This window comes from Megascapheus bottae, chromosome 27 (assembly GCF_031878675.1).
Source record: "Megascapheus bottae isolate mThoBot1 chromosome 27, mThoBot2.hap1, whole genome shotgun sequence".
In the NCBI taxonomy this organism is placed as follows: domain Eukaryota; kingdom Metazoa; phylum Chordata; class Mammalia; order Rodentia; family Geomyidae; genus Megascapheus; species Megascapheus bottae.
In genome coordinates, this window is record NC_143535.1 from 3493836 (window position 1) to 3517375 (window position 23540).

General features: G+C 51.9%; 1 protein-coding gene across 1 annotated transcript in view; it reads right to left on the reverse strand.

Annotated features, from left to right (window-relative positions):
• Positions 1-23540, reverse strand: part of Sorl1 (sortilin related receptor 1) — a 105065-nt gene that overhangs the window by 80900 nt on the left and 625 nt on the right. Inside the window, exons 2-3 of the mRNA XM_090319304.1 lie at positions 9094-9210; positions 4939-5064 (exon numbers count right to left, since the gene is read on the reverse strand). Coding sequence (XP_090175430.1) covers positions 4939-5064; positions 9094-9210 — 243 coding nt within the window. The remainder of the gene's footprint in view (positions 1-4938; positions 5065-9093; positions 9211-23540) is intronic.

Below are 23540 nucleotides of genomic sequence, written 5' to 3' on the forward strand. Positions count from 1 at the left end.
GCTGGACAGTGGATTTCTCAGGAAGCAACGCCAGGGCAGCTCAATGCAATATGTACACACCACTGGCCTGACCACAGTTACCTGCACGTCACAGGTAATCAACAACAAGAACAAGTCCAACAAGAACCTATCCAGCCCCTTTGTAATAGGTAGGCATTGAAGGACGGGCGAGACTTCCATGAGAAAAAGTTATCCCATATCTGAGCCAGTTTGACCTTGGGTACCAAGGAGGAAACAGTTAGATGGAAGCCTCAAGGGCTCAAGGGAAGGACTGGAAAGGAGGCTGGGAACATGGCTGATGCAAGCTTGGAGTGAACATAACAAGGCCAGGGGCCAGCTCTCCTCCTGAGTGGCCCGGGGGACCAAGCCCACGAGCCAGAAACTAGAGCAAGAGGAACTAACTCAACTCCCCCTGCCACCAGCCCTGGCATCTGAGAAGTCAGCCAATCTGACAGAATCAGGGCAAGGGCACTTTCCCTTCAGCACCTGACCCAGAACATCCTCCCCCGAGACCCTTCCCTGCCCCCCATCCGGTGCAGGCAGATGCTCTAACCTTGTTTCCAGACTGCACGCTCTCCCTAAATCCAAACCACGGACCCTGATTTGCAGGGATGCGAGCCCTGTGTTCTTCCTTCTCTTACTCCTGCCCCCCGCTCCCAGAATCTAATGTAAATCCTCACACTCCATAGAAGACGAATTAAATCTAATGAAAAAAATCTTTTAAAAAAACATTGAATGTTTTGAAAGCAAAAACGACTCTAAGCAAATGCCGTGTAATAAAAACAATTATGATCCCAGGATGATTATCATAATTTTCATCACGAAAGTATTCTCTAGAAATAGCACTATCCTTCAGCTTCTAAGCCATCTCGGTTCCCAGGGAAGAGAGCAATCTCGGTTGGAGAAGATTTCTCCAGAAATTCATTTTGTGGTTTGCACCGAAGACATCACGGAACTTGTTAACTGTTTATGGATTATAGCAGGTGCATCTTCCTGGGCCAATCGCCAAGCTAAGGGCTCCTCATGCCTTCTCAGTCGCTCTACTCTCACGCACAGCGCCCAAGACCCCACTCCAGTCCCTGGGTAGTACTGTCACCCCCTTTTGATAACAACACCAAAGCTCACTGCATTCAACCAGCCAGGACGACCCAAAACCAAACAGCACTCAGAAGCCACACGTGCCTGGTGCGGAGCCTGCCCTCTAACGGTCCACCAGCCCCTCCTCTTACAGCTGAAGCTCCTCACTTCTGGAGTCCAAATCCTAGGTCTTACCCTGCACTGCTTAACTCGCTCTCTCTTCCCTTGCCTTCTGCCACTCATCTGTCTGTCTGTCTCAACCCTCTTCTATCTCCACTTCCCATCTCCACCCCTGCTCCTGCCTCTCCTTTACAGGTTCTTTGGTCTCCATCCGGTCTGTGCCTTGGCGGAAGCCTAGCACTCCTCTCTCCTTAGCTCACCTGGCGAGACCTTCTATGGGCTCCAGGTACTGCCTGGAAGCACAGGCACTGAGTGCCTGCTGTGTTTGGATGGAGCTGGGCAGGCGCTGGAAGCTTGGTCCTTGGTGTGGTGATTTTATGAGGTGCTGGGGCCTTAGACGAGGTGAACTGGTTGCTGGACGTGAAGGAATTAGTTCTCTTCTCCTGCCCTCTGTCTTTCTGGTCTTGCCAGGATTCTCTCTCTTCATAACTATGTAATGGAACCACGAGGGTCCTCTTAGACGTCAGCTTGAGGGGACCAGGCTGTCTTGGTTTTTCAGTTTCCCAAACCTTTGGGGTAAGTAATGTCTTTCCTTTCTTTATAAAGTCCCCAGCCTTGGTATTCTGTTAAATTGCTGGTGTCTCCTACGACTTGCGGGATGTGGAATAGCTAAGGGTATGCCTGAGCAACTGAGCCACTGCATTCCAGACTCTCATCCTTCCCACCCCAGCATGCACTCTGCTAAGAGACACTTTCCTTACGTGATCATGGCTCCCCATGCTCCTCCCGGCGGGAGGCAGCCACCTCCACCTACAGCGCAGGCCTAGTGGGCGGGCAGGAGAAGTAGCTGAGGGCAAACTCTCTACCGTGAGACACAAATCTCCAGATGCCCTGCACAGAAGCTGCGTGCTGGCATCCTCACACTCTCGCCGTGTCTTCCTCCCGCTCAGCCCTCTGACGCCATCCTAACGAAGCACCCCGTGGCGATGTCTCCTCTGAGGCAAGTTCACTGCATCCCAATGCCATGCAAGGATGATCTCCATCTGTCCTGGGCACAGGGCACAGGGCACACCCTGATCCCAGGCTGTGGAAAAGCAGAGCAGCCCTCCCTGCTGTGAGGTCTCTGCCATGCTTGACCATGAAGTTCACTGGCCCCCAAATCCACAGGTCTAGCAGCAGCGCGACCTACCAACTGCTCCCAAAGCCACAACCCTGGAGTATGCCATCTTCCCCGGCGGCATCACGAAGGACGTAGGAGAGGCCTCAGCCTTTGTCTAAGCTGGGCTCCCTCTGAACATACCAATTCTCTGGAAAGATAACAAGCTAAACAACAAAATGCACCTGCATGCTGTCAGGCACAATGGGCTCTCCCCAGTTCTGAGAGCAGAAACGAGGTCTTAATGACGAGCACAGAGGCAACAAGAGAAGGGAGAGGAATCAGAAGCCCTGCCTGCCATTTTACCAGGGATCAGCCTGGGCCTGGAGGAGGGCAGGACTTCTCCTCTCTGCCACTGAGGTCAAGGCTGGACACTCAAGGACACTTCAGTGGCCCTTGTGAGGGAGCTCTAGATGCAGTGAAATGCCGCCCAGTCAACCTCAGGACCTTTGAGGAACCGCCGGGTTCCTAGAGTGGCACACTGCTTGGGATGTAGCAAGGACACTAAGAGGAAGGATGTGGGACTAGAGATTACTGTGACAGGAGAGCCTGACATCTCCACCTCCTACCAGGCAAAGCCACAGGTCAGAGCAGGCAGCAGCCTCCTACCTCCTCTCCCCCCCACTGCCGGCTAACACCCTCCCCCACCTGCCTGCTGCCCTCTCCTGTCACCCTCACCTCCCAGAGCCCCTGCTGCCAATCACTGCCGTCAGTGACAGCCTGCAGGGCCTCGCAGGGACATGCCTGTGCCCAACAGCCTGTCGTGGACAGTGACAGCCAGGCACCCAGTCCTGTGTGGTTTTCTCCAGAAGTGGTTACATGTCTGGTGGGGTAATTTGCCTCTTAGGAAACAAAGGTAAAAGCAATCCGCTCAGTTAAGTCATCACTTCCTTCCTGAGATGTCTAGGGAAGGTAACAGCCTTTCTCAGGGGAACCAGAAACCCCCCAGATGGCTGCCTGCCCCGCTCCCTTCCTCAGTGGCCATTACCACTCTCCAAAACAGGGCATCCTCTCTGTTCTCTGGAGACCTGTGATGGGCTACTCTTCCAGGCCAGTGACACACGGGGAGCCCCCTTAATGGGTAAACCATCTAGACCTCTTCTACTGCCGTCCTCCCCAGGTTTCCTGGTCTGTTTCCCCTGAACTGCAGGCCACTCTGCACCTCCTGCACCCCAGACGCTCCCAAACACTGCTTTCCCCAAGCCCAGTGCATCGCCTTTCCTGTTTGCCAATTCCTGGTGTTCACAGACTCACGGCAACCCACACGGAGCAAGAAGAAAGACGACACGGTGCCTGTCCGCACCTGAGCCCCAGGGGAGGAGGCACCTCGATGCAAAGCAAAAGGCCAGGAGCCCAACAGGACAGCACACGGCCGTCCTTGAACCCGAGTGGGCTCGAGACACTAGGATCTAAGGGCAACAGCGACCTCACTTGGGCCTGAAGTCCTGGACAAAGGGCATGATGGAGGATGGAGGATGAGGGTGGCTTGCCTCCCGGAGGCACTCAGGCCCATGTAGGAAGCTGCATAGCCACACCCACATGGGAAGCTTCCCCCCTCAGGAGCCCCACTACCTCTGTGGGTCCCCAGACCTAGGCCCACCAACCTCAGGGCTGTGAGTGAGAGGTACCCCACACAGCCACGGGTCTATCCTGCAGGTTAGTTCTCTCCAATACCTGCTCCTTGCCTTCTAACACAGGGGAAAACACAGGTAGCCTTTGCTCAGATGAGAGAGAAGGGTGTGCAGCTAACACTGACATAACCAGGCCATGCTGCACCCAATCTCCTCTCCAACCTGCCAGCAAGGGGCCTTGGAAGAAGAAGGGCCCTGTCTGGATAAGCAGAAAGCTTTTACTACTAAGAGGATGATCTACAGAGGGCCCGGCCCTAGGAGAAGCCTGGAGCCCTGAAAATAAGGTATCAAAATCCATCAGAAGAGCCCCTGAGAGGGCGAGGAAGTCTTGTAAACTGAGGGTTCCCGTTTGCCTTCTCTACCTGCTAGGGGCAGGGTTGAAGCTTCCTTCTAATCTGGAAGGGCAGCACATTGCGAAAGAATTAGAGTCCCTATGCCTGCCAAGAAAACAAAACAGGCTGCTGGCTTGAGTGGCTTTTGTATGTACATGTAAGGGGGTGGGGGGTTGTTTACAGATGTTCATATGCCACACACACACACACACACACACACACACACAGATAAGGAGTCAAGAGTTCAGCAGGCACCATGGAAAGCCAAGGATTACACTGTGCTGTGGATCACAATGCACCTGGGAATATTTCTGCCACCCGCGAGTCGCTGAGTCACCGGCTGGCAGGTTTCCCGTGGCTGAACCCGCCGTTGTTTGTCTAGAAATCTTGCCTGGCTGGTATTGGGACAGCCTGAGTATGCCCAGATCCAGCCTGCAAACTGCAGCCCCGTCATCAGCTCACAGAATCGCAGCCACGCAGTAGCGGGCTCCAACTCCCACTGCCAAGTTCACAGAGGGGTCCCTCCCTTACCCCTCACCCCCCATGTGAGGTGACAGCAGTTACCTCACATGCAGCACCGGGAAGCCAGGCCCAGCCATCCACGGGGGCCCGGCTGCCTTACCCTCTTGTTGTCCGCAGGACTGTGGTAGAACTGGGCGATGACAGCCGCCGAGGTATTTCCCTCGCCAAAGTTCAGTTTCTCTGAAATCTTGTCAAATGACTTTCCGTAGTCGTAAGACACGTACACCTGCAGCACACAGAACGGGAGGAATGAGGAAAGAGTTGGCCAGGAACCGTGAGCCCTGGCTCTCTGCCCCATCCTCACTGCATCCTGCCACAGACCCTGAGCGTGGCAGCCCTGTATCCCTGAGTTCACAAAATGCTGAAACTACCAGATAACCAGCAGAGAGGAACAGGGCTCCTCCATGCCTTCCCCAAAACTCATGGGGGGCAGGAGGGGTTACAAACCTAGGAGAGTTATAGCCACCCCTGCCTGGAATGCACCAACCTGTTTCCTAAGGAAAAGCCAAGTGTCTGGAGCAAGAGGTAGAAGCTATGTGCCAGCACTACCCAGTGTTCAACAAACTACAACCAGAGATGCAGAGAGAACGTGGTCCCTTCTAAGTGGAAGATCTGTCTTATCAGCTACACAAATGTCTCTACAGGTTCTCTAACTTTTCCTACCTCCACCAACAAGGGCAGTCAAGACCAGACCCAAGGAAAGAAAACTTTCAACTCCCATCAGCAGGTGGGAGGCATGGCGCTGGGGTATAGAACTTGCCTAGAATGAGTGAGACCCAGGGTCAATCCCCAGAATCCCTCTCTTACACTAGCGTTTTCTTCTGTGGCCAGGGCGACCACAGCAACATCAGGACACATGCCTGGGCCAACAGATGTCACTTCTCCATGGCGCCCTGATCTCTGGCGAGAACAGTAACGCCGTGATGAGATATTAAGAATGACTATCACTCACTGTGGGCTTCTTATGTACAGAGACAATGCCAAGCTATCTGACTCAATGAATCCACCCAACTCAAACAACCCTACATGTAAAATGCAGTTCTTCAAATCATTTTACAGGGGCTTATGCCACAGGAACAACACAGAAGCAGCAGTCAGACAGGCCCTTGACCCAGACAGCCGGCCCTGGGGCCAGCACTCATCAAAGCCGCCATCGTCATCACACAGGTTTAGGAGGGTAGAATGGAAGTCACCAGCTACTCTGGACCCTAGACTTCAGTACTTCTGAGGTGTGAGGCATAACGAACAGAATCAAGGGGTTCAAACAAACCCGCGAGATAAACGCAGCAATAATGGCAAGCTATTGCTCAAGTCGTTTACGGGAAAGGGAGTTCTGACGTGTTCAAAAAAACATGGCCGGTGACTCCTTAGAAACATGGGGACACCCAGAATAATCCCACAGAGCAGTTGCCATTTGGGATTCAACTGCAAGGAGGGACTGAGAATCAACCAGGAGCCAGGAGCTGTGCTGGATACCACACACATACAACAGAAAGACTAATAAAAGCCACGTGGTCATCAAAGGACAGGGGCACACAAACATGCAAATATCTGTTAACACCACTGCATGCACACAGGGAAGACAGAGGGCTGCATGCTGGAACCCAGGGAACCTGCCAGCCATTCACCCTGAATATAAATCCAGGTCAGAGGAAGCCAGGGCAGAGCCACTCCCTTTCTCTGGGTCCCTGGAAGAGTCAGGTTATGGCACAAAGGCTCCCAGCAGCCAGCCACTCAGGAAGAGACTGCCACAAGAGCGGCCTGCCAGCTCAGTGGGTTGAGAGCTCCAAGAAAACCTGCGTGAGCACGTGACAGGGTAAAAGGGCCCTTCTCACATCCACTCTGCCCAAAAAAAAACCCACACCAAGGCCCTTGATAATCCACCATTTCTTTCTTTCCCTTTATTTTGTGTCTTTCCTGGGGCTTGAACTCAGGGCCCGGGAGTTGGACCTTAGCTTTTTCTCTCCAGGTCAGTGCTCTACCATTTAGACCACACTTCTGGCTTTTTGGTGGTTTAACTAGAGATCATGTGTCTCACAGAGACTTTCCTGCCAGGCTGGCTTTGAATTGTGATCCTCAGATCTCAGCCTCCTGCAAGGCTCTGACCAAAACGTTATCTGTCTGCCTGACAGAGAAGATGGGGTCCAAGGATGCAGGCCATGCTGGGGACCGGGAACAGTGACCCACTTGTCACCTCCCTGAGCAGCACAAGGCGGGCTTCCACCGGTGTTGTCTTTGCCTCCCATGGGCTGAGGGCTTTCTGGGCATCTGCACTGTAGCCCCCGGTGCGATTTTGGGTTCCCAACTCCAGGTGAACTGAGGTCACTGTGGACCCCAGGCACGGTTTCCTACGCTAATCAGTCCTCCATGGCCTCAAGGCTGCCCTGTCCCCTAAGGAACGACATCGAACATGAGAGGAAGAGACAAACGGCCCAAAGGTGCCAGCTCCATCGTTTCCTTGCCTACAAGGATGAGCCTCGGAAGTCAGCAGAGTTTGTTTAAAAATCATTTCCACATGTGAATTAATGCACCTTCTATCTGGCAAATATCATGTAACCCTTTTATTAATTACATTTAAAAATTTAAAAAAAGAAAAATCATTATCATGGTGATAATAAAAAATAAAAATAAAAAAATAAATAAAAAAATCATTTCCACGCAGTTCAAAGCTGTATAATAACGACTGCCAGGAGAGGATGGAGGAGGGCTAAAAGGTATAGCAAACATCCTCACACCTACCCTGTGGCAAGTCCCTTGATAGCCCTGCGACTCTATTATTTAAAAAAAAAATTGTGTCTATACTGGGGCTTGAACTCAGAGCCTTGCACTCTTACTTGGCTTTCTGGATCAAAGCTGGAACTCTAACACTTAAGCCGCCACACCTCCACTTCTAACTTTTTGCTGGTAAATTTCGTGGCCCAACATCAGAATGCAAATAAATGGCAAATCCAGGATTACAACGACCGAGGCTTTCTGATCTCAGTGCCTTGTCAGGCTTGGCCAGATGCCAGCCACACACAGGCTATACCGTTCTGCACTTAGAACCCTGCAGTCAGTCCTTGCCCAGTATATGCCCTGTGTATCCATGGGCACACACTGAATATTTACGATGCTAGCCAGTCCCCACCAATCACGTAGGTCCTCATCTGCATAAGTTCTTCTTCACCGGGGGTCTTAGGAAGCATGCTTCCAGGCTTCTTGAAAGTACACTGGGTACGGTTCTGTTTCAGAACCAACAACCCCCGCTGCTGACTCATAGTTTATTTTTACATTAACTTTTCACATCAGAACATCTCGGTTTCAGCTGCCAATTCTTTAATGGAGTTTGTATACAGATGGAGGAAATTTCTGCCCTTCCTATTTATTAACTCCAGGCATTTAATCTTATCTCATATTTCATTCTAGAAGAGTTCATCATTTCAAATGTTCAACGGGATTCACTCCTGGTGAGACATACTCAAATCTTCAGAATGAGAACTGGATTGGCTAGACCAGGAATAGGCCTGGCCTGCTTTCCTGACTCTCTTGGAACTGCAGGGGTTCAAGGACATGAGCTGTGGGTACTGAGGCAAGCCCTGAGCAGAGGCTCAGATGGCATTTCTCCACAGGGAACTCACCACTGAGCTTCATGCCATCTCCCTGCCATCCCCAACACCTCCAGTGACACCTAGCAATCCTTCCTGCTGCTAAGTTCTTGTTTATCCAAACTACCAAGCAGAGCCAAAGTTCTATCTAGCTTGCAGAATATATCTTCTGAAGCCAGGTGCTGGTGACTTATCCCTGTAATCCTAACCACTGAGCAGGCTGAGATCTGAGGATCACAGTTTGACCCCAGCCGGGACAGAATGTCAGTGAGACTCTTATCTCTAATTAACCAGCAAAAAGCCAGAAGCGGATCTGTGGCCCAAGTGGTAGAGCACCCATTCCCTGAGTGCAAGCCCAGTACCAGCACATAAATAAAATAGAATAAAAAAACAAGAACATCCACGTCAACAGCTCACCCGGCCATGACAGACTAGGAGGCACCAACACATGGAAACGTACAATCAGACTCCACCGGGCTCGGGCAGTCTGCCTGGAGCACGCTGCCTGGCCTGGGCTCAAGAAACAAGGCTGTGTCCGTCGCTTCCCACATCCCTTCACGGTGCCTGAGTTAATTCTGCCCATCCTCTCCTTACCCATGACCATCGGGGAGGAGCACAGGAGGGCCGAGGACCTGGTGGGGGTGTGTGTCCAGAGCAGAACCCGCACTTACGTCACTGCTCCTGGGCTTCGCCAAGGCCAGGCTGTCTCTGGCCAATGCCACGATCACGTTGCTTTTCTCTCCAGCCCAGTGTACCACCATCTGATTGTGGGAGTCATTCAGACTGACCTGGAAGAGACCAACATGGAATCAGGACCCACGGTGAATGAGAGCCATGCATGCTTACTGCTGACATTCTAGAACAGGTGCATTGGCACTGCAAGGGCCTAAACCCCCCACTGCATACCCTCCACCAGAGACCACTGTGTGCAGTCCACCAGAGAGGGTGCTCATGGATCTAAGAAATAACTCCTATCATTCACCAGCAACATGGAATAACAGGGTTGGCATCAATTAATTGTCTATTTCAGAACAGAAAAGGCTGGAGGGTGCAGCGGTCCACACTTATCATTCCAGCTACTCCAGAGGCTGAGATCAGAAGGACCAAGGCTTGAGGCCAAGGTGGCAAAAAACTCCTGACCAATACCCCCAAGCCAACCAACAATCAGAGTATGGAAGCATGCCCCACAGTCTCTGCTACTCAGGAGGCTTTATGTAGGAGAACCGAGGTTAGAGTCTAGCTCTAGACAAAAACACAAGACCCCCCCCCACCAAAAAAAAAACCTTAAGAAAAAAGAAAAGGCTAATGGCCAACAACACCTAAAATAAATAGATAAATAAATAAAATAGTTCCCACATAAAAGTGATACACAATAGAGATGATATGCCATTACACAGGTTCTGAAGTATCGTGGTACACCCCAGGAATGTGGACAAGTAGGTGTTTATTAAAATTAAAAACATACAGGCAGTTCTCAATGTCTGTGCCAAGAAGTGTTTTCTCTAGCCAAGAGGCACCATGATTCAATTTCGGCTCCTGGGGTGGGGCGGGGGAGAAAGACCCAGCGTGGTTTCCTAGCAGTCCTTTTAGATTTATTACTTAAGTGTCCCAAGTAAGGAAATACCTTCAGATCTCAACAGAAACGACCTTTGAATTATTGCTAATAACAGTTCCCAGACGCTGAATTTTATATGCCAGGAAAATAAAAATAGATTACGAGGGTTGGGTGACAACTTCCACTTCGCCATTAACAAAAACAGCCTTGGCGTTCCGGCCTCGTGACCAGCCATTCTCCATCGCTGCCTTTTTTGTTTTGTGAAGTCACTGCAGACTCTCGCCTAGGCTACTAGGCATTGGGGTTCCAGGCAAAGGCCTATGGGAAGATCTTCAAGGCCTGCAGAGCCTTCCCTCCCCCCACCCCCCCCCCGCCACCCCCACACCACCCAGTCCTGAGGAAGGCCTGGAGGAGGGGAACATCCTTTTCTGATCACTAACACTTCCAACTTCTCCATTCAAGTTTAACTTTAAAGTCAGGTATACACCTGTGGGCCTAAGGAGGCAGGAAATGGCCTCCGAATAAGGGACAATCCTCTCAGGTCAGTTTTGCTTTGCAGGACACTGGCCTCTTCACCGTGTGAGTGTGAGCACGTGCCTTCCAGCTGTCCCAGACATCCTGAGGATGCCACAATCAACAGTGCCTCTGCAGTGTCCAGGTCACCTGGCCCCTGTGACTGACCATGAGAGGTCAAATCAGGAGCTGTCTCACTCCCCTGCTTTCCACCCTCCATGGCCCCTGCCCTCCTGCGTCCCCCCCTCCACCCGCCCAACACTCAGAGCGAGCTCTCAAACAGGACCAGGACTGAACCAAACACCTGGACCACAAACTTGGCAGCGGGCTGCGCCAGGGACCTAATTGTAACGACTCTGCTTTGGGTTTTAAGCACCTGCGTCTAATTGGATCCAGGATCCAAACTTATCTCAAAAACATTTCAAATAAAACCTCTTTCGAGAAAAAGGCCTTTGATTTTTTTTTTTAAGGAAAGCATGTCATTCCAGAACTGTTTCAAATCACCCACCGATTAAGTCTTGAGGGCTAACCTCAAGGAAGAACAAATAAAAATTAGAGATGGATTATTGAACCCTAAGTAAAGCCTTCCTCTGACCTTCCTTGCTCATTCTCTCCTTCCAGGCGGGGCTTCTGGGAGGAACGGGAGGCCTGCTGACACAGGCAGCCTGGAGATTTGAGCTCAAGCTGGACGCCTTTCAGAGCCACCTCACCCCCCCCCCCCGCCAGGGTCCCCACCTGTGAAAGCCACAGAACCCTGTAGATGTCAATCCAGTAAAGCACCAGGCATCGGCCAGGGTCGCTGGTGCTCTCCAGGCTCTGGGATGCAAAGCCCCTCCATGGTTCGGTTCACCCCTGCACAATCCCCTCAGATGCTGGGAAAGCACTTCCCATGCCAGGAGATGGTCCTGCGAATGGGCTACAAAGCTCCCAGGGATGGGGAGGAGGAGGAAGTCTAAAAGCAACTCTTTCCAGACAGAGGGCTGGAGGTTCAGGAGACCCCCCCACCCCCACTCCACCAATTGAGCCTAAGGAAAAGGAATCAGTTGAACACAAATAGGAAGGCCTCCCAGGAAGGGGGGGGGGGCGGTGAGAAACATCTTTAAGGAAAAAAAAGCTTTCTCTGCCCAGCGCCTATAGATCATGCCTGTAATCCTTGCAACTCATAGGCTGAGATTGGAAAAATCACAGTTCAAAACCAGCCAGGGCAAGAAAGTCTATAAAACTCTTACATCCAATTATCCACCAAGAAGCTGGAAGTAGAGCTGTGGTTCAAGTGGCAGAGCTCTAGCCTTGAGTAAAAAAAGCTCGGAGACAGCACCCAGGCCCCAAGGTCAAGCCCCAGTACCAGCATTAAAAATAATAATAAATAATAAAAGCCTTTTTCTATTCCATGTCCCTCTGTCCCTGAGAGCAGACTGAAAAGGGACAGCCAAGAGAAAAGAACAAGGATCCTGGTCAAGCAAGCAATGGCTTGTTCTGGGGCCACAGGGCACAGGCCATGAGGATAACTCCCACGTGACTCACAGCTAGCCCATCCCCACGGCAGCCGGGGTGCCCCTCTGTACCGGAGCATGGGACCTGGGTCAGTCCCCAGAACTGGTGCCCCCAAAAAGCAGGGGCCGCCAGAGGGGGCAACCGGCCAGAAGACATGCAGTCTACTCTATGGTGTTTCCTTCTCCCTCTCCACCCCATCCCTCAGGATGCAGCCCTAAGCCCCCAGGCAGGCTAAGAAATGTAGACAAAGCAGCCGGGCAATCACCACCCCACAGGGTCCACGGCTGAGAAAGATCCACAGCTTTGTGTTGGTATTGAGGGGCGGGGGCAGGGGGGGTGAAGCTGTACTGAACTGGAGGCCTCGGGTTTGTCAGCCTGGAGCTCCACCACTTGAGTTAATACCACCAGCCCAGCTTTTGGCTGGTTAACTGGAGATGCAGTCGAACCCCAGTTTTCTAGGATTTCAGGTGTGAACCACTAAAACTCAGCTTCAACTCTGCTTTCTGCAGATGGAGTTGGGTGAAACTTTTCTGCCTAGAAGGTCCTTGACCTGAGAGCTGAGCCTTCTGAGTAACTCAGATGGCAGGGCGGTGTGCCCTGCATACTGAAGAGTCACTGTGTGCACGTGTGCGTGTGCATCTGTGCATGCATGTTTGTATGTGTGTGCATGTGTACAGGTGTGTGTATGTGAGTGTGCACGTGGTACTGGGGTTTGAACTCCAGGTCTTGTGCACGACAGGCAGGCATTCTACTGTGTGAGCCACGCTCCCAGCCCATATCCCTCTTCTTAAGCAGTGGTCTCCTGCCTGCCTGGGTCCCCTGCCTCAGGAATCCCCACCACCACCTCCACATCACTGCAGGCAACTTGAGGTCACATCGGCTTCCTCCAGTGGAGCCCACACCCGCACAGTGGCCCGGCGCCCCTGGCAGGGAGGGCTGGGAGTGTGGCTTCTCTAGGCACAGAACCTTGCCGTGGCGTTAGTTATAACCACAGCCTCAGAGCACAACCTTCCCTCTCGAACCCCCGCTCCCAGGGCAGAACCAGAGCCTGAAAAATGAGACACAATTAATTGGAGCTATAAAGGCAGTGAGGAGGGGCTGAGGGTCTTCCCTTAGAAGTCCAGAGCAGAAGAAGGCCTGCCAAGGAAATCTCTGAACAAAAGCCATCTCTGCGGCCCCTGGTGAACCCCACAAATCACCCGGTCCAGGATCAGAAGGACTTTGTGAGGCTGCAGCCCAGACCTCTCGATTCAGGAGCCCAGAAAAGTTTTGTTTTGCTTTTCAAGAGGACCTTCGTTTGTCTAACGCGGCTTCAGGAAGAGGCAGATCCACCCGATTCCCTGCCTCCACGGAAGCTGGGTGACAGTGGGCAGAGCCTGGCTCCTTCAGGGAGGCTGGGGACAGCGCTGTCCTGGTCACACTGATGGATGCCTCAATGTACACGAACTTCTGAACAGTATTTAAGTGGGGGACAATAAAGCAAACCCCAAAAGGTCACAGGTTTCGGGAGTCCATTTCTACAAACTATCCAGGAGAAGTAAATCCACCGAGACTTACAGAGGGTGGAAGAGCAGTTGCGGGGGATCCAGGGATAAGGAGAGGAGGGAGAATGGTAAGGAGTGACAGGAGCTGACGGACGGAGCCAGTGACTGCACAGCGTGAGAATGTATGAGACACCAGGGACTATTCTCAACACGATCAGGTGCCAGGAAGGGCGCCCCTCAAGGTCTGCAAGGCCAAGCAGTGGTCTCGCCATTTCAAGGGCTCCCACTCCAAGCACGCTCCGTTCCTTTCTCATCTCCAGCCCTCCTGCTACCCAAATAACGCAGTGACAGTGAGTCATAGAGGAGGCAGGCTGGGGACTGGGTTCTGGCCAAAGCAATCCTTCAAACACTGTCGACAGCATCCACACTGGCCTCCCTGCCCTGGCCATCCTGTCCCTGGCTGTAGCCACAGCCACAGGCTCCACCCCTGACAATCATCACCTCCCACACCTTGGCCTGGCTCCTGGTCTTTATCCAACATCACCCCTCCATCCTCCCCCACACACATGCACACACGTGCGCTTGCACAGCTGTCCTCACCCCCCGGTATGTCTTGGTGACCCAAAGAGGTGACATGGCTTGCTTGTATTAGAGTAGGAGGGAGGGAGAGCCTGCTGCCACCCTATCCTCCAGTTGAAATCAGTTGTTATAAATAGGAAGGAGGAAATACATGGGGTTTTTTGTGTGCAGGTGGCATTACTCATGCGTTCACGCGTGCATGAAGTATGCGCGCAGGTCCTGGAGGCGCCAGGACTCGCGGAGGCTCTTTAATCATGTTCTGCCTGTGAGAGCTCACAGGACACTTCTGAGGCCCATGAGAACTGCAGACCTAACTAGGAGACGGTTCCCGTAAAGCCAAGGGGCGGCAGGGTCACTGGTGTGCACATTAACGACGGGGATGGGGAGGTAGGGCAGGTCACCGTGGCTTCTCCAGTCTTTTGCCACCATGTAGCAAGGATGTGTTGTTTAGAAAGGCTTCTGAGGAGCCTGGGACAAGTCTGTCACGAGCATGAGCTCTTGCCAGTGCCTGAATCAGAAAAGATGACAGAGCCAGAAAGAACGAGAGCGAATCTAAAGATTCCGGGAAGCAGCTGCCCTTCTGCCTTAATGCACAGGCCTCAGGGCATGCCCACAAGCACAGCCCCCTGCCCACCCTGAGCCAGGCTCACCCACCTTCCACAGAATTCCCTATGAACGGAAAGCCATGCTTGGCTCTTTTCTTGCCTTGTGTGTCTTTGTTTACTGAGCCAGGCCATAGCTTTGCAACCAGGTTGGCCTCACACTAGTCATCCTCCTGTCTCCGCCTCCCCCAGAGTCACCTCCTATGAGACCAGAGAAGGTTCCAGACCACTCACTTTCCACACTCTTCCTGTTTGGCTCCGCAGCTTTGCCATAAAAAGCTCTTCACATTGTTCGCTTAATAAATATTTATTGAGCATTTACTGTAAACCAGATGCTTCCCTAGGTGTTGGGAAAGCAGTAGACTTTGTAGATTTGCCTCCCATCTCTCGTACATTAGCAGCAGAAACCAGCATGAAGTAACCCATTCCAGGAGTAACCATTCTGTCCCAGCTGTTAAAACGGGGACCACCCACCCCACCCATGGGGTAGAGACAGGATTCTCAGAGAGGTCACCAAAAGGGATGGATGAGGAAGGAGGAAGGGAACAGAGCGCTGGGAGGGAGTGGAGAGACTAAAGCAAGAGCCAGGGACAGGAAGGACCCAGGGGAGGCCAGCAAAGGTGGGCTTCTAGGGGTCCCCTGGGTTGGGAGTGGGCGGTGAATCCCTACCCAGGATCACAGGCCTGCACACACATACAGGTCATAGACAGGAGGCAAGCGTGACACAGGAAACACGTCAGAGGCCAGGCCTGGGTCTTGGACTCTGACTCCAGGGTTTTCCTAGCTGTCTACCTCTGTGGGTGTCCTTCACTCCTGAGCTGTAAAATACTCACTTATTAAATGGGCAGAAGAGAAATTCAGGTCTGTACCATGACTGACTGCAAGCAATGGACAAACCATGAGTGCATTTCACGAGCTTCACCGTCCCTCACCATTCCTTCTGCCTGGCGCCAGGAGCTCACACCTGTAATCCTCATGACTCACGAGGCTGAGGTCTGGAGAGGCTTCTTTCCAGAAAAAGAATCCGGAAGTGGAGCTGTGGCTCAAGAAGTAAAGCACCAACCTAAGAGAAAAGCTCAGGGACCACATCCTGTCCTCACCCCCTTCTCTGCCTGCTAACTCTTGTTTTGACGCTTCTCACCTCTCCCCAACTTTCACAGACACCCAAATGTTTCTCCACAGGCCCCCAAGGCCTGGTTCCTGCACCAATCTTCCTGTCACCACCGCCTCCGCCCCCACACCCCCCATCACCACCACCCCCGCAGCACCCCCTACCAAGCTCAGCCAGCCCTGTGTACATGAACTGCAAGAACTTTTCATTAAAAACAATTACTACTCACTGCGAGAATTTCAGGGAACTAAATATACATCAATGAGGTAAATCTTCCGTTGGGTCTCAGGTGACCCAGTTCATTGGGCACTGATTTAAAACACTCAGATTCTTCCAAACTCCCCCACCCAGAGCAATCATACAGCTCTGGTTTGTCCCTCCTCCCTCAGTAGCCAGGGTCCCTTGGCTGTGACCCTCCACCTAGGGGGTCATCTTGGTCCCTCCCAGGCCCCAGAGCAGGCTGTGTGAGGCTCATGGAGAAACAAGGTCCCTGCCTCTGGAGCCCCTGGTCCTCACAGATGCGCTGTGAGCCCCCAGAGACAGTGCCCTGAACCAGCCTCTCCGGGGTGGCTGCTCACCAAGCCCTCCAGGCTGGGCCAGGTGAGCCTGGGGCTTTCCCTGGACACAGCCTTGGACACAGAGGTTCTTAAGAGCCAAATTTCTCCCCGCCAAAGTGGGGTGGAAGCCGCCCCAGAACCCCTTGCATTGTCACACCCAAACCAGGGACTCCTCACTGGTTCTCTCCCACCAGCTCTATCCAAGAATCACCCTGGCCAACCACCCCCGGCCCTCCCTTTATTCCACAGCTACTGAGACAAAAGAATCTGCACACTGCAGTTTGGACTCCCTCCTAAATAAATGAAGCCTGACCAGTTACCTTTTTCTTCTTCTTCTTCTTCCTCATTTGTTTTTCTAAAAGGAGGGGGAGGGGTGGCCATCGGCCCCCTGGCCCTGCTCCGAGGCACGGAACACATGTGATGTATGTACATCTTTTTATTGCCTGTGTCTGCCACTCGGATTTGGGATATAATCACATCAACTTGCCTTTCTGAGAATCCATAGCTGTGTTTTTAATCTAATTCCATGGGCTGGAGATAAATCACAGTGAAGGGTCCTGATTTTCCAAGCCAAGAGCCTGTAGCAGCAGCAGCGGCTGCGATGGCATGCTAATGCTAAGTTAAAGGGCAACAAGAAGCTGGTGGAGTGGGGGGGGGGGGCTATGCAATGATGAAGACCACACGCTTCTATTGTTTGCCAGGGTTGAAAGGATGAAAGACAGGCCCAGTTACATTGAGGTAAGTCAACAAGAGCACAGGAAGTGAAGGGCAGGGGCGGGGAGATGGCCCCACTGTTAAAAGCACTGTTTACATCTCTCAAAGCTACACAGAGCACACACGATCACACGTGAGCACACATGCTCAGCGTGCCTCAGCACAGCCTGGGTCCCAGCGGCTGTTTGCACAAGCAAATCACAAGCAGAGCAGTGGAGGCCAGTCTGCCCGGCCCCCTCTCCCCCCATGAACTGGTCAGCCTTTGAAGCTCAGTGCCTGATGAAGGATTCACATGGGCAGAGGTATTTCCCACCTGCCCACCGTGATCTCCTGACGCACCCCTGCCTAGCAAGCCATGCCCCGAGCCCCAACTTGGCAATGAGCAACCTCCAAAACCTAGGGTTTGCACAAAGCCCCGCTCTGTTGCCTTCACTCTCCAATTCTGCAATGCACTTGCCTTGCTCAGACCCTGCTCGGACCTCTCCGGTACAGCAGTGGTTATCCATGGCTGAGTAATTGTCTCCTGAGTGCTGGAGGAACAGTAGCCAGGAGTCGTGTGTGGCTATTAAACATTGAATTCATTCAAATGTCAAGTCACAGGAGCCACATTCCATGTGGCCAGTGGCCACATGCGGTTAGGAGACATCTGAGTGTATAGACGTCGTAGTGTATACATCGTTGTAGAAGCATGGATTACAAAGTGCTTCACTGGAGCCCCACCAAGGGGAAACAGCAGCATCGAGTACTGGCGTAGATGGAACTAATCAACATTACACAGAGCTGGGGGTGATAGAACAGCGTCCACACCTGTGCTTAGCGTGCATGAAGCACTGGATTCAATGCCCAGGACCAAATGATACAAACATACATGCGTGGGTAGATAAATCATGGGTAGATAATAGGCCTAATCATAGATAGCTAATAAACAATATGTATGACAAGTCCCAGATAAATGGACAGGTAGACAGGTGATTATTTAACAACTACCCAGGAGATCATGAAGTTTTATTATTACTTTTTTTTTGCCTGAATTCTTGATCTGATGCTTTTATTCACTGACTGCCACACTACCACCTGAGCCATGCCTCCAACCCCTGTAATTACATTTTGATGCACTATTATGACTGTGATTATTATAAAACCCCGTTTTCATGGAATCTACGCCAGTGTGTGCAAAGCGCTCCTCCTATTTCAACTGAAAATTAAGCATCTCCCAATAACGCAGGATGAAATCTAAGCCTTGATCCCGCCTCACCCCGCCCTGCCTCACTTCTCCTCTTCTGGGTTTTACATCATCAGCCACTCTGAAGCTAGAAGGCCACGCAGGCCACTTCTTCAAAAGGCCCAAGGTTCACAGGTCGATAAACCAATAAATTAGGTCGAAATTAACTGTGGCTCATTTTAAACTGAGGGAAATTGATTTTCACATGTACGTGGCTGGACTGAATACGCCGCCAGCCAGCAGATGCTGGAATACTCAGAGACCGCAGAGGAAGGTCCGTCCCCACTCTGGTTTACCAGGAGCAGGGCCCCTTCCTCATGTAGCCCAGACCTGCACTTTCAGAGAAGTACTAATCCTCAGGTGGTAATCCACAGCTCCCCTTTACCTGCCTCACATTTGCTGAAATCAAAATCAATGAAGGAAAAGCCAGTGCCGTGGCGCACAGCTTTAACACATGGCCACACGGTCCGTGATCTACATCAGAATTGCTGTCAAATGTTCAGACTTTCCCTAAACATGTTTATGCTGGCTGATTCCCATACCTGGAGCTCAGAGAATACAAATTCATTTCAGTACTCGCCTGGGCAAAATCTAATTGAGAGAGCATGCTGACGCTTTAAGACAAAAGCACGTAATAAATTACGTGTCAGACGCCATGCTCTCTAGCTGATTAGCATAGTCGCCGGTGTTGCAGTGGACAGATTCAGGCTGGCTACACTGATTCGTACTTGGGGTTGAACAATGGCGCTACCAAGATGGTGGTAGTCTCTAAGGAAGACAAGGGGAGAATCTGACAGGGAATACTTTTCCAGCATCCACCCTTGTTGGGGATCCACCTTGTGGTCCCAGGTCTCAGAGCAATCCACTAAGCACAATGCTAACTTCCTTTGCCAGGATGCAGCGAAACCGTTTTTGAAAGGAACACAAGTTAAGCCCACATTCCTGAGCTCCATATGCTGAGCCTCTCACAGGGCTGGGCTCTGCCTCTCTGGGGAGCAGCCAGCCATCGTCTCTCCGAGCTGCAGCCAGCCATCACCTCTCCGAGCTGGGAGACCCCACCGTACCGCCATCCGCACAACCCTCCAAGGGAAATGAAAAAGGACTTGTCTTCCACCCAGCCTGGAGAAAAAAAGTTGCTGCCTTTGTTATACTCTGATACTTCAGGTAGCATGCTGACTTTTTAATTATAATGCCACAAATACATTTCACAGGTAAAGTTCATCTCATTATTCATGATACCAGAGGAGACAGGTAACAGAAAAACCACTCATAATTTGAGTTCATAATCTTAGGCATATATGCATTATAGATAGAGGGTATGTGAAAACCTTATGACAGTGGCTGGCAGCGGAGAAGTGGTGCAGGATAAGGATATACAGGGCATAAAAGCCAAGGAGTCCATACAGACTGTGTGTGGTAACCGTGCATCTCCTCCCAAGAGCTGAGCAAGCCAAATGAGCCACATTCATCTCTTCCCTTTAACCCTCAGTGTCACTCTTCTTACAGCCATATCTTCCATTCCTTCCCCTCTCAGGGTCTTCATTCTCCTTTCTAAAACACACAAGCTAACGGGTCGCTGGCCACACACGCCTCTAATCCTAGCTACTGAGGAGGCTGAGATCTGAGGACAGTGGTTTGAGGCCAGCAAGCCCAGGCAGGAGCCTCTTATCTCCAATTAACTGCCACAGAGTTGGAAGCCGAGCTGTGACTCAAGTGGTAGAACACTGGCCATGAGCATAACAGCTTAGGGACCTAGGCCTTGGATTCAAACCCCAGTACCAGCCCGTACAAACACAAGATGTGCAAACTACTGAGGACCCGAACGGTAGCCAGAGGCAACACAGAACTCAATAGGAAGGGGTGCTAAATACAAGCAGGAAGAGTTGCTTAAGGTCACATCCCCTACTGAGCCAACCCAAGACAGCCAAGAGAGTCTCCCAGTCTCCACCCGTGAAGTCACCTTAAGCCAGCACACACTGCCTTCGCAGCTGTCCTCGGAACAGCTCAGGTCAAACCGCCTGCCTTCAGAATCAACCAGCCAATTTTTTACCAAACAAGTGTATTGTCCAAACAGCCACTCAGAAGAGATCTAAAGCCAGGAAGTGACATTCCACCTGCAAAGGAGCACCTTTGTCCCAGGGATTGGGCTATACAAGACACTTTATTTTCAGTCTCAGAATCAGGACACTGAATACTCTCTGGCCTCTAAAATACAGGAATTATGAAGAGAGAGATTGTTGAAAGCAAACTAAACCTGTAAATCCTGCTAGGGCTTTGCCCTCATTCCAAAGGATTTTTCCCCCAAACAATTCTATTAGCGTGTGTGTGTGTGTGTGTGTGTGTGTGTGTGTGTGGTGTGGATACACACACACATTCACACCACCCTGATAGTTTCACAAGAGACCTTGGTTCAAAATAACTCCCAGATAGCAGAAGAAAATCAAGACTTCACAACCTGAGGCCAAATCATTTGCATTCTCATGATCAGGGAGCACTGATTCATGTTCCCTATCAGTGTGCAGGCTCACCACAGTCCTCCTTAGAAAAGAGTCCCTTTCCCACAGCTCAAATGTGCTCCCTGCCCTGTCTGTAGGCCTCTCTTCTTCCAAAGGTGCTACTGATTCGCACAGATGCCTGGAGAGCCTCACACAGCCATGAAGGACTCACTCATTCCCTCAAGGAGCAGAGAGGGAGGCGGGAAGTTATTATAGCATAAGGCACAGCACACTGGGACCAGGCTCAGATAGCTGGGAGAGATTCCCTGGACACTGGAGAAGAGAGGTGGACAAAGCCAAGGCAAGAGTAGGGGAATCCCTTACAGGCAGATAGCAAAATGAGCATCACAACCCTCTGGGCAGCAGAAACAATCACTATGGCAACAACTATGTACCCCTCCTTCGTGGACTTGGCATGTATGTGTGTGTGTGTGTGTGTGTGTGTGTGTGTGTGTGTGTGTGTATGCACACATGCTTAACTCAAGGCCTGGATGCTGTTCCACAGCTTTTTAACTTAACATGGGTGCTCTACCACTGCCTTTTTGCTGGTTCATTGGCAATACGAGTCTCACAAACCTTCCTACACGACGGGCTACAGTGATCCACAGATCTCTGCCTTCTGAGTAGCTAGGGTTACAGGTTTGAGCCACCAGCCTGCTTTTCAAAGAACTGGCTTGCCTTCTGAACTCTGAACGCCAGCGGGAAGGATCACATAGCTGAGACCGTTGTTCTTCACTGTTCCTTTCTCCTCTCCTCCTTGAAGCTGGGCACATCTCGGGATGCTTCCTTCCCCATGAATGATACCAGATCCCCTGGGATTCATTCACCTTGCCATTCCCACCCCTCAGCCCTCTCCCCCCCCCCCACCATAACACTCCCTGTGGAGCTGTGTCTTGCATGACTGTCTACAGGTTCACAAGCAGTTTTGACCACCCTGGATCTCCTTCTGAATACCCTCAATTCTGAGGGTTCTGAGCCAGTGTGGGAGTGGAGAATGGCTCCCTCATGTAATCCCAGCAGTTTAAGAGGCTGAGATCTGAGGGTGGGTGGCCATGATGGATCGGGAGAAGACTCCATAGAACGATTATCCCCAATGACTCCCCTAAACCACAGTGGAGCTGTGGCTAAGTGATCAAGTACTGGCCTTGAGGGGGGAAAAAAAAAAGCTCAGGGATAGTGTCCAGGCCCTGAGTTCAAGCGCACACACACACACACACACACACACACACACGCACACACACACACACACACGCACAGGGTTAATGCCAATTTGCCAATTTTCCTTAACCTCGGGGAATGGGAAGGAGGCCTGAGGGAAGGAAAATCACTGCCTTCAGTCCTCAGCTTCCGTGGGGATCCTCATTACAAGTGTAGCCGCTCCATCTGCACCCTCCAAGCAAACCAAACTCAGTGTGGCTGGCCCAAAAACACGAAAGCCAAAGATTTCAGAGTCACTCCCGGCGAGGGCAGAGCTCACTTCTAATGCGCTCCAAATCCCGGGGAGGTGTTTTGTCACACACCAGTCTCAGTGGAGAAACCAGAAAAAGCATCTCCCTCCAACCGAAACTATGGCTTCAGGGGCCTGAGCCCCACCCCCCCGCTTCAGGCCCCACCACCCCTCACAAACACACCCTGATCACGGGGGACCTAGGCTGGCTGGGGGTCTCAGAGAACAAGGGTGAGTTTATCACCCCCACCTACCAGACAGTCTGTCTGGCCCCAGCCCGACCTCCCAGGGGAACATAAGTATCCTGCTGACTTCTTTAAAAATACAAAAGACAAATATGCAAATTTCAGGGGAGAGTAGGGAGCACAAGAATCCTCAAGAGGGACAAAGCACCCCAACTTTCCTTCCCCCACCCCCCAGCAATCACAGATTTCTGCTACACAGGCTTGCCCAGGGGCTGAGGGTAGAGAGAGGGTCAAGGCTCAGAGTGCCATGGTCACTATTTTAGAAAGAAGCTATTTAGGAAGCCATGTAAAGACGGGCGACTGCAATTTCAGTGAGTCAAGGCAGACCAGCAGCGAAGAACCCGCAGCCCTCCCTGTCACTTCCGGTCAGTCACCTCACCTCGCCAAGCTGCGAGTTCTTCACCCAGAAGACAACGGACTGGCACCATCTGTAAGGCCCCTCCTAGCCTCTATAGTCCATGTATTGCTGGGAGAAGGAAGTAGTTAACTAAGGCAAACACGAGTAGAAAGGCAGGCCTCTGGCTGACCTTTCCATTTCCACCTGAAGGGAGCAGAAGGCATTCGAGGGCCCGGCCGGTGACACCGTCTCCCTTGTTGACCTGCTGCTTCTGCCTCTGTCCATCTTCACCAGGGGCCTTTGAGACAGTAACACTCATGCTCCCATCTCTGACAGTAACTGACCTGGGTTTGCAGTTCCAAGCAGCGACTCGGGCCATACAAGCAAAGAAACCCATTATGACCGAGGATCCCATAAACCCATTGCCTGGACAGGAGTAAATCGCCGCATGTCTTGCAGCCGCCCTAAACCCCCCCGTGACAGGAGGGGTCTTTGCGACCACAATCAAGTCATTTGCCTGGAGGGGGAGGAGGAAGAGGGCTGCAACCCCACACCCCCACGAAGGGAAAAGTCAATCCCTAGGCACAATACAAGACCAGGCGGGAGCCCCGGGCTGCCGTCCTCACTGGGGTTCAGCGCAGTGAGCGTGGCCTCCCCCACACTCACGGGTTTGAGGACAGAGCAGTAATTGCAGGGTGCTGTCCCCTAACCCGAGCCTGCGTTCATCCAGAGGTGAAAGGCGAAGCCCCACCCGTCCTCTACC